This window comes from Condylostylus longicornis, unplaced genomic scaffold (assembly GCF_029603195.1).
Source record: "Condylostylus longicornis isolate FDR11 unplaced genomic scaffold, ASM2960319v2 ptg000143l, whole genome shotgun sequence".
Lineage (NCBI taxonomy): Eukaryota > Metazoa > Arthropoda > Insecta > Diptera > Dolichopodidae > Condylostylus > Condylostylus longicornis.
In genome coordinates, this window is record NW_026578111.1 from 658,364 (window position 1) to 674,540 (window position 16,177).

Consider the following 16,177-nt stretch of genomic DNA (forward strand, 5'->3'; position numbering starts at 1 on the left):
GAATAGATGATTCATTCGTAGAAAAGTTCATGAAGAACATGAACTTTTGTACCATATAGCTGAACTTTTGTCCAGCGATATGGTAACAAACTTTCCGTTATATTATATGCGCTTTAAATGCCCAGGAGTAATGAAAAAATTCTTAGTTATTTGGAATATAATTATTTTCCAGAAAGCTAACAGAGTAGCGCACTTTCTCTCTTAATTTGGCACTTGTCGTATTAAAAAATTTAATAAATGATGCTGTATATGAAAATTTTATGCATTTAAGCTGCGCCGTTTCAATATGCATAAATAAAGACAATGCGAAATTCATAAACATTGCTGAAAAACTTTTTAAGATTTTTGTAGAAAGTTTTGGAAAATTATACGGCTCTGGAAATATCAGTTATAATATTCATAGCTTAAACTAACTAACTCACAAGGTAAAAAATCATAGTTCCTTTGATGAAATTAGTGCTTTCAAATTTGAGAATCGACTACAATATTTAAAACTTCGTGTTCGTTGTGGTAATAGACTTCTTGAGCAAATTTCAAACAGAATTTGGGAAGATTTTCAGCATATAACTGGCGTGTTGAACAATGAAAATACAAGTCCTATTTTATGTCGAAAGGATAGTGAGGATTGCCAATTAAGTAATTGTAAAGAAATATGTCAAGAAGTAAAATTTAAAAATTTCATGCTAAAATCTAATGCAGGTGATACCTTTTTTTAACAAGATATGTAACATATTTAAATAATTGTGCCGTAATTTATGAAGCCAGTTTATTGCAAAAAGAAAATTTTTCTGAGGAGCCATTTCACTCGAAATTGTTAAATATCTTTAAATCAAACAGCAACTTTTTGGAATATCAATGATATCAATGAAGTTTTTCTGTTTTCTTCCCATTAGCACAGACACTATCTATTTTCAATTAAAACAAAATCTATCAAAACAAAATTGTGTTTTGTGTAGTAGAAACAATAGAGAATGGTTTAAAACTCATTAGCATTTCTATTCCACAAAAATGGGTTAAAGACAATATTATGTTGATATGGCCACTTAAAAAGGAAGTGAATGGCAGAATGGAACAAAGAATTGCTTACCAACGAATTTGCAAAAACTGCTTGCAAGATATTAACTTGTATTATAGGTATGTCGTCATTATAATATTTCACTTTTATAAAGTGTTTGAAGCTATTTGAAAATCAAATTTTATAAGTTAATCAAACACGTAAGTCTACCCTAACTTATCAAATGCAGTTAGTAAATCGTTCAATACGAGTTATGAGAACGTATATATATCTAAATACATTAGGACTAGAAACTTTCCTTCCTATCTTTAATTTGACTTTTGCTTGACATCGAGAACTTCATTGGTTTTAACAATAAATTCTTTCAAAAATTATGTGAGCCAAAAGTAATAGAGCAGAAGTTTCTTGCTTCATCACAGGCTGCGACGTCACAAAGTACGAAGTCACTATGTTCAACAACCTTTTCCCTACAAAACCCATTTTAGTGTAGAGTTTTATATACTTATTGAAAAAATATCAAAAATTTCGTAACACTTCGATTTTGTTAAGGAAAAGTCCTTATAGTATAAACATTAAGCTATCCGCAAAATATTCGAAAAGTAAAGTATAAAGAATAACTTGCTTCAATTCCTTCTGATAAAAAACACATTGCGTATTATGCCTAAAATTCCAAAACAATTTAGATGAAGTAACCAACTAATAAATTGGTCTGTCTGGTATAAGAAACTTTAAAACTTGGCAAAACTTGAACAAACTTTATAAAGTTTCAGTATGCAAAGCGTCTATTATAACACTTTTTAAAATAAGCGAGAAAAAATAGAGTTGACCGGGTCAACTCTACCCGTACGAATTTGTTATTCTATGTGCGAATAAATAAGTCACAGATGATTAATGAACAGGCTACGACTTGAAATTGCCATATTACCATATTAATTTATGCAAAATTTCAGTACTGTGTACATTTTATATTCAATGTTTTGTAAGATATGGCCTAACTACTATTGAAGTTGTATGGCAGCTACTAGAAAGAACCCAGTAATTTCAATGAATTTCATCAAACACATTGACCGTACTAATATAGTAATTGAAATTTCGCTTCTGCAAAATTTCAATACTATTGCTTTTATAGCTCCTAAAATATAGAAAATAAATTTTGAATTATAATGATAATAATAATAATAATAATAATAATAATAATAATAATAATAATAATATTAATAATAATAATAATAATAATAATGATAATAATACATAATAATAAATAAAAATAATAATAATAATAATAATAATATTCCATTAAATGTGTGCATTACTTTCATTATTGGACATAAAGATATTTATCTCTTACAATCCCAATGTCCTATTTTTCTTTTTTTTTTCTTATAACCTTGCGAAGTACGATATTATGACATGTTAGTAACATTTAAGTTGAAAACGGACCACAGCCGTCGTTGCACACAAATTGCTCGTCGTTGTCCAGCCCATGCTCAACGCCGAGCACAAAGAAGCTAAATTATCCTAAATTTCAATGTGAACATTTTTGAAACATTTCTTTTCAATTTAATAACTAGATAAAAGAAAGATAAGTTCACTTTCTTCCGAAGGAGAAAAGGCCTAGTATTTTAAAGCATTTTTAAATATAATAATATTCTTTATACATATATTAATTCTAGAAATTTAAAGATTTCATCGGTTACACAGGAATTTTTTATTATTTTTTTTTAATTTCCTAACTTATTAAGATATTAATATATGTAGAATGTAATGATTTTTTTTAAATTACTTAATTTTTAAAGTATGTATATGTAGTAGAAAAACCAATTAATCAGAAAAAAAAATTAAAAAAGTTCAACTTTCGATTCCATAAATACCGAGATTGGGTGCTTTCGGCGCCCTGAAACATGCTAGTAGATATAATAGAAATTCATATGTAAATATTGAAATATTGGTTTAGGATTTTTGTAGAAAGGTTTAATTCATCAAGAGAGCATTAATATTTGCAGATAAAACTAAAAGTAGTTGTTAACAAAGTCGCACATTTTCTCAAAGGGGTATAGAACAAAAGTTTCATCTAAGGGATTAATGAGAAAATCACAATACCGCTTTAACTAGAAAATTTTCTTTTCGCTTTCTTTGTATAGCCTATTTTTTTACATAATATGTATGCTTAAATCCCTTTCATTAATATTCTGGTAGCAGAAATTATTCGGTATAATGATAAGTGAGAACTTATTTAAATTGATCTATGAAAGATGGAATTATATAAATTTGTGTGTAAATGATATTTAATTGTGTGCGTTTTATTTTAATTTTACCTTTAAAGCTGATTTAAGAACGACAACATCACCAGGACTTTGTACCCATGGTTCTCCATCAACTTGAACTGGAATATCTGAATGTAGATGAATTTTTATGTGACCACCCTACAAAAAAATTTGGTATTTTAAAATTGAGTTCAATATTTTTTATTTTAAGAATAAAAACGCATCAATACAAAACATAATTACTTGTGCTATGCGCATCGCAGATCTTAATCCAGATTGAATTTGACCCAGATGCACAACTCCAGTAACGCCAACAATTTCAAGCATTCCGTCGTAGTGATTTGGTTTAGTGAAGTTATCTTCTTTTTCAGGTCCCCAAGGATTTGCTCCTGATCCCCAACTAATGTAATATGTGTTTTTGGTGATATTAATTTGATATGAAATTTATTTAATATATAAAGTGTAACAGTAGTTAAGGAAATAAAAACATTGTTGTTGACAAAATCTTAAGATATAAGGTATGTTAAAACTGGTATCTTCTGAACAAAACGTTACCTCATAGTTCAAAAAGTAAAATCGTTATTTTGCTAATTTTTGTTTATAATTGACATTGGAAATTTTAAGATTAAGAAACATAAGAAAAAGTTTTTTATAGAAAACTCTTGGTGAGTTAATTTTTTTAATGATGAGTGTATTTCTCTGATCTTCTTAGATCAAAATATTGTTACCCTGTTCATACAAGAGATATGTTAATAGAGTTTAACAAAAAAAAATATATTTTATTATATTTTATTGATAAATATTAATATATTTTAATAATAAAACATTTTTATCCAAAATCATAAATTTTATTATAGAAAATTCTAATGTTATAAATAAATGTGTGTAATTAGTACAAACACTTTAATTGTGAATTTCAATTAATGTCTTTACATCTAACAAGTCCCAATACTCAATTTTTTTTACGAAATATTACGAATTTTTGGCTTCGTTGCTGGTTTTTTCTTTAAATGCCACTGATCGTGTCATATTTTTTATTATTTTTTTCTTTTTTTTAAGTAAAAAAGAGTTTAATATTTTAAAAAATCTCAGGATATTATACACATTTTTTAAAAAGCTTCCCATTTAAATTCTATTGCACGAAAAAGAAAGAAAGGTAGGAGGAAAGAAAAAATGAAAAAAAATTTAAAATTCATATTTCAGTATGGTTTCAAATGTTAATGGGGAAGGATGTATGATTTTTTATGCACATTTTATATTTCCCAATAAGGTAAGTTGAGTAGTGTCGGCTAACAAAAATGTTATTAAAAGTAATATAGGTTGACACATTTCAACAATTTGAATTATCTCATTTCGGTTATTTATACGTTACTTATAAAATTGTTTCAAATACTTAATTTCACTTAGTTTTTAAGTTATTAAAAATAAATATGTATGTACCTACTTCCAATAAAATTTTTTTTAAATAATTATTTTAAAACTATTTCAAACATGTTATATTGAGTGTTTCAAAAATTTTGATGTTCTCTTTTTTCATATTTTATTAGCAGGTAAACAAGAGCAATCTATTTATGTATGTATGACCTATCTTAATTCTAAACGGAAAGAATATTACATAAAGAACAAAAATTTTAAAATACCTGTTATTTTACATTGGAATGTTTGAGTCATTTGGTAAAATACCATTTACTTCAAAAATAAAAAAATATTCAAATCCGGTCATAAAAATATATGATTGTTTTTTCCAAATATTTTAAATATTTTTTTTTCTTAGTTTTTAATATTTTTTCAAATAAAAATAGAGGTAAAATTTTGAAGTTGATATAAAATTTGCATTTTACAAATAATATTTGATTGTATTTTAGATATTATTTTCTAATTCCCTCTTCAAATTTTTTCTTTACTATGTAATATTTAAGAATTATATTTCATTAATTATATTTTCAAATTGACACCACAGTTACTCCCCATATCTTGAGTTAACTTACCCTATGAGAAAAAAAAAACTGTTCACTTAAAAATAATGAAATGCTTTCAATAACATATAAAACGTTTGAAGGCGAAGGCGTTTAAAATTAAATTTTAAAATAATTATCAATGAAAATATTAATATATTTTTTTGATTTTTCAAATATATTTTCAAAATTTTACCTGCTTTATAATAAGTGTGAATTTATTTTAACATTTCTTCTCAAAAAATAGCCACTTCGATTTAAAAAACCCCATATAAAATAAGGTCGTGCTTTTAAGTGTCTTTTGAGCATTGGGACTTGTTAGATATAAAGATGTTATTTCAATCTTTGATGAAAGAGACCACAGCAAATTATTAAGTACAAAATAATAAGTATATGTTGAAAAAAAAAGTTGTTAGTGTAAAATATTAACTTTTGTTAAGTTATAAATTTTTTATCTTTGTAGTAGATTCGGGGGAAAGTATGGAAAATGAGCTCGACTATGTATAGTAATATTTGTGTGTTTGGACAAATTTCAACGACGTTCGGCGCTGAGGTTGCTGATAGTGAAAATACTTTATGATAAATTCAGCTCTGTAAATTCTTTGTATGCAATTGGTTTTAAATCCTCTTATCTACTCGTATTGTACGTCTTTTTATTTTTTCAATTCTGATGAAAAATGTTTATATTATTAGTGTTAAATGAAAGAAAAAATAATGATAAATTGATGATGTAATAGAAGCAAGAATTAAATGTGGATTACGTGAAAGTATCAACTCTTTTTGACATAAACTTTGAAAAATATTAATATCTTCTTATAAAATAGCACAAATTTGAAGTACCAAAAACGGGAATCAACACTTTGTTTTTGTACACTGCATCATGCAGCAAATTTGAATTCTTAAATTTTGAGATTATAAAAGATTACCTTAGTATATTTAAGATTATTATTCCTTCAACTGGCGGCAAGTCTACCACTTTTCCATCAACTTCTAGACGAATTTCCTTGTGAAGTTCTTTTACCATTTTTCTTCCAACCATTTTTCGCAGACCCATTTTAACATACACTCCTTTATTATGTAACCTTGAATTGAATTTATTTGGGTTCTCTTCCCGTGCATTGTGGAAATCTAAACAAAGATCTGCGTCTATTCCTATTCCAAAATAGTTATTCATAACAAATATTTGAGAATTGTCTTCACTTTGAGCGCCTCCTATGTATAAAATAACACAATATTTTATATTTTAAATACACCTAAACTGGTCATGTATTAGTTACAACATTTATGAGAAGAATGAGCAGATAATAAAAAAAAAAACGAATATTTTAAATCATATTCTTATAAGATTGCAATAATACTTGAGAAGAGTTACCCTAAATAAAAATACTCTAATGATAGTTGTGACCTAAATAAAGAGGGGTTAAAAGAGGGGAATTTTTTATCATTGATTTCCAAAATACAGCAATTTTAATATTCAGTATATAACACAGTAATTCAAACTTTAAAAAAAATTAAATTTTACCCTTATTTTAACTTTTTAGTTTTTTCTAACCCGATAATATCGTACGAAATTTTACGAATTACCAGAATGACAATTCTCAAAAACTGCATTTTAGAGTGAATTTTTTAATCAAAAGTACTAATAGTTGATAATTAGAGCACTTAAAATCAATGAAAATCAAAAATATCAATAAAATCAAATTTTTTTGATTTCTACATTTTATTAGGGTATTTAAAATCTTGGCTTAGAAATGCTTTTTATTGCTTATTGATTTTAATTAAATTAGTGGCCAAAATGCTGTAAGAAAAATCTTATACGAAATTATTGGGTTAGGGAAAGCTACAAAAATACAAGAAGGAAAAATTTGGTTTTTTATAAAGTTCGAATGCTTGGTATTCTGAAACATTGTGAAATACAAAATCAAATAATATGTTGCTTTCAATTCCTTTACTAGCCCTTTCTTAACTCTTCATTTGAAGCTTCTATCTATTTCGGAATGAAAGTTATATGGTATGTCAAAATTTTCTTAAAATCCCTGTTGCTCAGAAACGGTTTCGATTTGTACACTAAGTTTCGAACAAAAATTATGCGGAATTTAACTATCACTCTGCTTGCAGAAAAAAAAAATATTCAATTGCGACTATTAAAACTTGAAAAATTTTTTTGAAAAAGATTTTAAAGACTGAATCCTAGGTAATATTACCTAATACATAAAATTCCATACAAAATTATTATTTGTCAAAATAAAACAATCAATAAAGTCAGTTGAAAGTACCATTTCCTCCTCTAATTAGGTAATGTAAAAAATTCAACTGGCCCATGCTCATACTCGCATAGTGCATACTTGCCTATAACCAGCAAAAGTTTGCCGACGGTTGGCCTTAACAATGTATTATATGTGATTCACCAGTTACTTTCGGTAACCCAAATATCAAATTTCAATTTATCCGTTCCATAAATATGCTAAAAATATAAAATCGGCCCCAAGTTCGGTTTCTGAGCTCAGATCTTTCCAAATTTATAGATTCATTGCTTGAACACCCCCATTTTACATAATGCCAATCCTCAATAAATTCTTTAAACCCCAATAATTTAAAATAAATTTCAAGGAAATTGGTTGATAGTTTTCTTTCATAAAGGCAAAAATGTAATATTGGCTCGCAAATACGTTCAGTTCCGGGGGTTTAATATATTCCAAAATTTCATGAAAATCGGTTCAGCCGAACTTGAGACCCAGGGGTGCACATAAAGACTGACAAATCTCTAAAAGTAGTTTATTTACACTTCCCCACTATAGAGAAGTGCGTTCCCATCGAAAACTCGACATCCGCAATTTGGTGGCATCGCATAACCTACCTTACTGAAGACAACGCGGTCTGTAAAAATCAGATATGGCCAACACATAACCGACCGCAAGATATTGTTTAGTTTAGCTAAAATGTTGCATAAGAGTACGAAAATGCCTTCTAAATACTTCTCAAAAATTTTAGGGAGGCTGGTGCGGTTTTAGTTAACATACCTAGAAAAATTAAATTTTGCTCTTATCAGAGGCTCATTTCATGCTCAATAAAATCTCTGAAAAATCCGTCAATCAGTTTTGGCAGCAAACGGAACTCAAATTTTTAATTTTAAGAAATTCCATCAATTAGTTCGATAGATATTGCAAATCAAATTTCGTCCCCTGATTTGGTGTCAAATCCCCAACATTACCAAAACGTTTATAAATTGATAGTGTTAAAGCCCTGGATACAAAGATTAAATTTCACGAGGTTGGATGAATATTTCTCTTTATATGCGCAAAAATGTAATCTTGGCCCGTATTAAAAGTCCTGTTCTTGATATCTGATTCCTTCTCGTAATATAAGACGAAGCTTATATATGAAGTTTTGAGAAAAACTGTTCCATATTTTTATAATAAAGGTCCAGTTTTCGTGACCTGACATGTCCTAAAAGCTGATAAAATTGTGACATAACTGAAGTAAATTCAGTTCAGTAAATAAAAATCGGCTCTGCCGAAATAGATATATAGATCCGCATAGGTATCATATACTTGTGCGGATCATATATTTCATGGAATGTGGTCATTAAAAACTTCAATGTGGCACCAATATATAATATATAAATACTGGAAAGCCTGGTGCGAATCGCACTAATTTCAAATATTTTTGAAAACAAATTTTTAAAGACAATTCTTAAAAGACTTAGTAGAGTCCGTGCGGACCTGTGGTGACTTACTTTGTCCCTATATCACAGGTGTAGTCCCACAATGTAGAGAAACTAAGTATATGAATAAATAAAAGATCTATACATATATAAATTATTAAGATTGTTTTTCTCCGTAGACATCAAATTTATTTCTGCGTTACTTAGTTACTCGTATGTTCTGCAATGATTTAACGCATAAGGGTTTACTACGTTCATCATTTTTGGCATTTTAAACTTGCTCACCGATAATACATTGAGACTCAACGCGTCAAAATATGAATGTATGTAGATTAGTAATTAATTAAATAAGGGAAGGAAAATTAAAACTCAGAAAGGTAAGCTGTTAACTCACAAAATATAAAAAATTAAGTTCTATATAAACTTCACGTAATAACGAATATCCTTTGCAAGCATTATGTTCATTTATATAAAAAAAAAATCTGGTATGATCAAAACATAATCGACTGCAAGATATTCCCTAGTTTAGCTAAAATGTTATATACGACTACGAAAATGCCTTCTTAATACTTCTCACAAATTTTAGGGGGGCTAGTACGCTTTTAGCTAACATACCTAGAAAAATGTAAATTTGGCCCTTATCAGAGGCGCACTGATAACTTTATGATAAATTTCCTTAAAAGGTCGTCAGTTAGTTTTGATAGCAAACAGGCCTCAAATTTTTAATTTCAAGAAATTTCATCAATTAGTTTCATAGATATGATTACAAATCAAACTTCGGCCCCTAGTTCGGTTTCTGGGCCCTGAAATTTTCTAAGAATTTAGAAGTTTATGGTGTAAACACCGTAAATGTAAACATTAATTTTCACGCAAATCGGAATTCGTTTTATATGCGCCAAAAAGGGGACTCGTCCCATATTTTTTGTTTTATTTACTTTGTATTTGCATTTAAAGACGAAATGGCCGTTCATATTCAACGTTATCTTAAATCCGTTTGTTCCTAATTTTTGATGTCGTTTTTCTTGTAGACCACAGGTTGTGGGAGCCTGAAGCTTTTAGACACCGAAAAATAATTCATTTCGTTAGAAGAAAATTTTTTTCTATCTCTACCTTCTTTCAAGTCATCTCTTGAAATTTGCAAAATTTGAGTTATTGGCGCCTTATATTTTCGAAACCGCAACCTTTTTTAAATTTCTATAAACGCAGAAAGCTTCCATGGCATTAAAATGTATAATTATTTTTCTTAACTCACGCAATTAACCCTTAAAATCGAGCATTAAGTTAACCCCCCTTAAAGTAATTTTGGCTTTATTTCAGAGACTGCATAAAACGTTTATCCTAAATATATGCAATCCTAGATTCATAATAATAGTTTCGTATATGATTTAATTAAATAATTTTAAAAGTGAGGTAGGTGTACATACATTGTATTTAAAAGCAGTATTTTCACTTGTTGAAAGGAAAAGTGCTACCATACAAACCATTGGTTTGACCCAATTTTATTTATATTTACTTTTTATCTCAACATAAGTATTTTATATATTTATATTTATTTATAGTTGTGAAGCTCAACGTGTTAATTTTGTTTTAATATTGTTAAAAATATTTCAAATTAGTGTGATTCGCACCAGGAGCTTTTGGTATCATTACAATGGCAAAAAATTTTACACACAGAAATAATCGGAAATAATTGCAAAAGCGTAAACTACTTTTGTTACTTCTTACTCGTCAATATTCAGTATAAAAATATACAAAACGAGAATAGATATATTTAACCGTGTCAGCTCTGTGATACCCGTATGAATAAATGATTTTAAATGTCGGAGATGATTGGCATACAGATTCGTACAACTTCTTGCTTTTTATATGTCTAGTGCTATTTTATACATATCTGGTAGTTGCCATATAAGCCTATACAACCTAATGGAGTTTTACTTAGCCATGATTAAACAACATTCGGAGTTGTATGAAAGTTAACAAAAGTAGTCGAGAAATTTCAGCGGCTTTTATCAAACATAACAGCCTCAATAATATACTTGCTTTTGAAAAATTTTCAAAACTGTAGCCTAAATATTTCCTGAGATATGGCCAAATAATTTTTGGAGTAGTATGACAGCTATCTCAAGCGCTCATGACATCTAAACAACTTTTTATTTTAACATATTTGGCTTTGCCAAACTCCGGTATTGTTGGGTGAACAGTTTTTAGGATATCGTCGGTTGAGAGCCACTTTCGTAATTTTTGACTTACGACCACTTTCATTGGTTTTGGAAGATGATCTTTCAGTATATGTATTCAGTTTTTCGCTATATCATTTTCATCCATATCCAAAATATTTGGTGTATTAATCAAATTTTCAAATAATTTTTTAATAAAATTTTTGAATACTTTAATGACCCATGTCATACAAAAAAATTTTGCGGACCACATAGTGTAATAAATAAGGTAAGTTATATGATTGCAAATTTTGCTTATCGAGTTTTCGGTGGGAGCGCACTTCTCCATGGTAGGCAAGTGTAAATGAACTACTTTGAGCAAGCTGTCGGTTTTTATGTGCTCGCGTGTATCTCAAGTTCGGCTGAACCGATTTTGATGAAATTTTATATGTAAGTTTATTTCGGCTATGACATGGATGATCAACTTTTTGAATATATCAGGCCTCAGGAACTGAACCTTTTAGTGGGCCTGTTTTACATTTTTGATCCTTTTGAAGAAAATATTCAACAGGTTTTTCTAAAATTTCATATATAAGCTAGATTCGACCGTACGCGAAACCTTCCAGCTTTTCGAAGAAATAAGGTGTCAGCAACTGGACGTTTACTACCGGCCAAATATACATTTTTGCGTATATAAAGAGAAATGATCAACCTATTTTGTTGAAATTTAATATTTAAATTCGAGGTGTTGAAATAATGAATACATATTTTTTTGGAAAGATCATGGCTCGGAAACTGATCTGGAAGCCGATTTTACATCTTTTACCATTTCTTCCTAACGGATTGACGGACTTTCTTAAAATTTAATATATGAGTTCTAATTGTTAAAAATAATCTTCTTAAGTGGCATAGCAGTAATGGAATCCATAGTTCGAATTGTTTTCCTAAAATTAGCAACAGTCCCTGGCAGAAATAAAAAAACAATTTTTGAAAGTTTCGTGCTCTTTTTTGGATAATTATGCGACGGAACAAAGACACTTATCGAAATTAAAGAAGAATCTTACGCTTAAATATCTATACAGCAGAAAACTCTTTCAAGTGATTACGAACTTTATACAGAATTATTAGTTTAGGAAAATCTATTGTTCGAATTCTTTCAATTTAATTAGGTTAAATGTTCATATTTTACGTATGTTGTAAATTTAAACTGAATTTAAAAATAAGCGATATAATAATTTTTGTAAAACAAGTGTATGAAAAATAATGGGGCATGGGGGACAAATTTTTTTTTAAGTTTGTGTTTGACATTTTTGATCAAAAAAGTGGATATGTATCAAAATCGCACTGGACCTTCTTTAGTTAATTTGCTTTAACTCTCGATCAGTACTCAGCCGACGATATAGCAAAATAACTTTCCAAGTTGTATGGCAGCTACCAAAAAATAATAAAGCAAATTTATTAATATTAATAATAAATTATATTATTCAGAAATTATTAAAGGAAATTTAATAATTCTGCAAAGCATTGAAAATTTGGTCTTTACAAATATAAGGTGATAGAAGTATGGTGTGAAAAAGTTTGTGTTTGCATATGTCTTTCAAAATTTATAATTGTTTTTGCAAAGTATCGGGAAAACGGGAAAACACAATAAATTGTATAATATGCGTACATAATTACGAGAGAAAATTTTTGTAATGAAAATATCATCAAATATCATCGGTTCAGCTGACCTTGTGATACGCTCACACAGAGCGACGATCGAAATCTCTTTAAAAATTATTTATTTTCGCTTCTCTACCGTGGAGATGTATGTTCCCACCAAAAACTCGACGTTTAAAATTTGGTGTAAAAAAAAAAATAAATCAAAACACACAAAAATAAGTTTTTGGCCAAATAAAAAAAATATTTAATTCATTTAATTCACTTTTTAATTCAACATTTACCTAAAAGAGATATTAAGATAATATTAAGAAAACTTTTAGCAAAAATCCCCGATGCATTTATTTCAAATTTGTTTGAAGACTTGAGATATAAATGTATTTATACAGTTTATGTACATAAATAATTAATTCAATGAATCAATTACCACCTTGCTCTAGCTTTAACAGCTTCGAAGCTATGATGGATATTGGTCGGAGAGAATATTTCCAATCCGATTTTTTCAACTCTCCAAAACTACCCCTAAAGACTTGCTTATTAAATATTAAGAATTAGCTTTTGTTCTTTTTTGGCAACAAAAATTTCACTGACATTTCTGACCTACAATTAGACACACGACTGCCAAGTCTCATGAATCTGACTTTATTATTTTTCCAAATATTTAAAATTAGCGTTTGGAGGTAGAACATGTATTTCATAAAAATTTCATATTTATATAATTACTTGTGTTTGAAACATTTAAAATAATCCCTTTGAGTTGTACTGCAGCTACCCGAACGCGTTTGCCGAATCCAATAACAGTACGGTCCGTCCTTGTCACAAACCTGTGAAAGTTTAGTCGTATTTGCTTTATTTGTTTTTGAGTTATCGCGCGATTGGACGGGGACGGACGGACCTGTCTAGCTCGACACGAAATTTTATACACTCAGCAAGAATACATATACATGTCCAAACCGCAGATGACTCCTTCAGTTGGTTACGAACTCCGTATCGAAGTTAATTTAGTAAAAAATTTTGAATTTGTAGTCTTGGCCGTAAACGATTTGAATGTAGCATACTTTTAGCATACAAATAATACATAGGATTACGCATAGAAAGTATGTTCTGCTTTGTTTCTAAATAGTAGTTTCTCAGAAAAACTTTGCAAATCTTTTTTAAAAGCTCTTGTGTAAAAACAAAATTGTCCTAGACAATAAAAAAATGTGATGTGGCCAGCACATGTTCATAGCACTTCATGGAGAAATATGTTCCCACCGAAAACATCCAAATTTTGGTGCCATCACATATCCTACCTTATTGTACACAACGCAGTCGTAAAAATGTTCAAATTGATATTGTAACATGTTGTAATTGAAAATTATTTACTTTCTATTATTTTCAAAAATTTATGCAATAAAAGTTATAATAATACGAATCATGAAAAGCATTTGAGCTGAAACATATGAAATTCACAACAAAATGATTTATTAGTTTTCAGCTACATATCTCCCGCACAATATTCATTTAGAAAAAAAGCAATATACTATGCTTAAAAGATGAAGGCTGATATATACAAATTCTTTTGAGTATAATGTTGCGACTCTTAATGGTGTTACGATCTTATTTTCAAATAACTATTGAACGAGAGATAACAAAGCTGACAAATATAACAATTAAAACAGACACCTATTGACCTGATATATCACTCGAACACAACATCGGTACATGAAAATGCTGGTTTTGTTGTGATAATTGAGTTTGATGAATCGTCTTCTTCTTACCAGTTGTGTTTGAAGGCGGTTTAACTGTTGGTTCATCAGGTTTGTCCTCTGGGTGAAAAACTACTGTCCAACGATCCAACCGAATTTCTTCAGCTTCAATAACATCACGTAACAGGTTTAATGGATCTTCACCTCCAGTGTATCCGGGACCCCACCGCAATACCCGAGCTAAATCGTTACCTAAAATAATAAAAATTCATGATTTTCTTTTAATTTTGAAATACTCCAAACATATACAACTTTGTTGAATGTTTTTATTTTTTACCTGTTCCAAGCGGGACTATAGCACAAGGGGGACTTGAACATTCTGAGTCTTGGCCTACATTATCAAGGCATTGTAGCACCCACCCAATAGTTCCATCGCCTCCACAAACCAGTATTTTGTAGTTTTTTATTTGACGGAACACATAAAGGCTAAAGCACAAAAAAAAAGCGAAAAGTATAATAATAAACTATCATTTACAGAGAACGGCTTCATATCTTACCCAGGTAGAGGTCCACCATTGTCTAAATCAAAAACTTGGTATGGATTTAAAAGTTTTCTAAAACTAGATATTAATTCTAAACCTTGACATCCTCCTGATTTAACATTAACGAAAACAAGTAAAGGTCTAACATCAGAAGGAACCATTCGAGGTTCGATATTTGGCAACAATAACACCAAAAGCTTTTTGTCTTCAATAACTGCATCACGAAGATTATAAAAAGCTCGAACCTTTAAAACGAAAAAACTAATATAAATTTTAAAGCTAACGTTAAAATTCCACTCACAGCTTTTTGTGAATCTTCGTATATTATTACAACTGAACCGTATTCATAATAAATTGGACCGATACTGGAAAATTTATTTTCCTCCGTTGCATATTTACATAAAATTTGTTCATAATTTCTTTGCGACAGGCCGGGTGGTAAATTTCCGATAAACAAGGCTATGTTTGGACCATGTGGGTCCTGTTTATGTTGCAAATAAAACCGCATTAATTCCATTTGTCTAATTGAATCCTTGCCAAGTTGTTTCATTATTTCCCAAGGCCGTTCATTCCAAAGCAAAATACGTTCGGTGACCCCACGATCAAGTAATACTTCAGAACATCTTAATTATAGAAAAAAAAGATAATTGAAGGCGTAAATAAATATTTTAGATATATTTTAAAGCATACCTATAGTCTTGCACTTGATTATCGTGTAAACCAAATTTATCTAAAGCGTTCCTAATTAAATCTTTGACGGTTGTGTTATTGTCTACAGAGACACTCACATATGATTCTTCAACTTGCGATTGTAATTTTCCTGGGTATACTCTAACTAACACTTCATCATTTTCTTTATCATGTAATCGTAAGAAAATCGCTAATCTCTTGCCTTCAATCCGTGTCAAGTTGAGAACTGGATTTGGATCTTGAAGAGGAATTTCATCGCCCCCAGGAGCATATAAATCAGTTAAATAAAATTCCTAAACAAATTTTTACTATTGAAATTAGTTTAAAATTAAATAACAATGATTAACTATGTTTTGAAGTTATTTGTAACTATCTCAAAATTAGCTTCAATTTTGATAATATAATTCATATTATTGTAATGTTAAAATAAATTGATGTTTATTTTCAAAATTTATTTTGTTTGCATAGTTTGCATTTATAACAGTTATTTGCAGAATCACAGATGAGGTAATGTTCAAACTTAGTATTATCAGAAATCTAATAA

General features: G+C 29.1%; 1 protein-coding gene across 4 annotated transcripts in view; it reads right to left on the minus strand.

Annotated features, from left to right (window-relative positions):
- LOC129615663 (diacylglycerol kinase theta) overlaps positions 1-15,758 on the minus strand; it is a 133,609-nt gene extending 117,851 nt beyond the window's left edge. For all 4 annotated transcript variants that reach the window (XM_055530984.1, XM_055530985.1, XM_055530983.1 and 1 more), the window contains exons 1-8: positions 15,634-15,758; positions 15,245-15,566; positions 14,959-15,188; positions 14,739-14,887; positions 14,387-14,653; positions 6,161-6,446; positions 3,523-3,679; positions 3,331-3,438 (exon numbers count right to left, since the gene is read on the minus strand). In XM_055530984.1, the coding sequence (XP_055386959.1) occupies positions 3,331-3,438; positions 3,523-3,679; positions 6,161-6,446; positions 14,387-14,653; positions 14,739-14,887; positions 14,959-15,188; positions 15,245-15,493 (1,446 nt within the window). In that variant the 5' untranslated portion in view covers positions 15,494-15,566; positions 15,634-15,758. The remainder of the gene's footprint in view (positions 1-3,330; positions 3,439-3,522; positions 3,680-6,160; positions 6,447-14,386; positions 14,654-14,738; positions 14,888-14,958; positions 15,189-15,244; positions 15,567-15,633) is intronic.
- Positions 15,759-16,177: the final 419 nt, after the last annotated feature.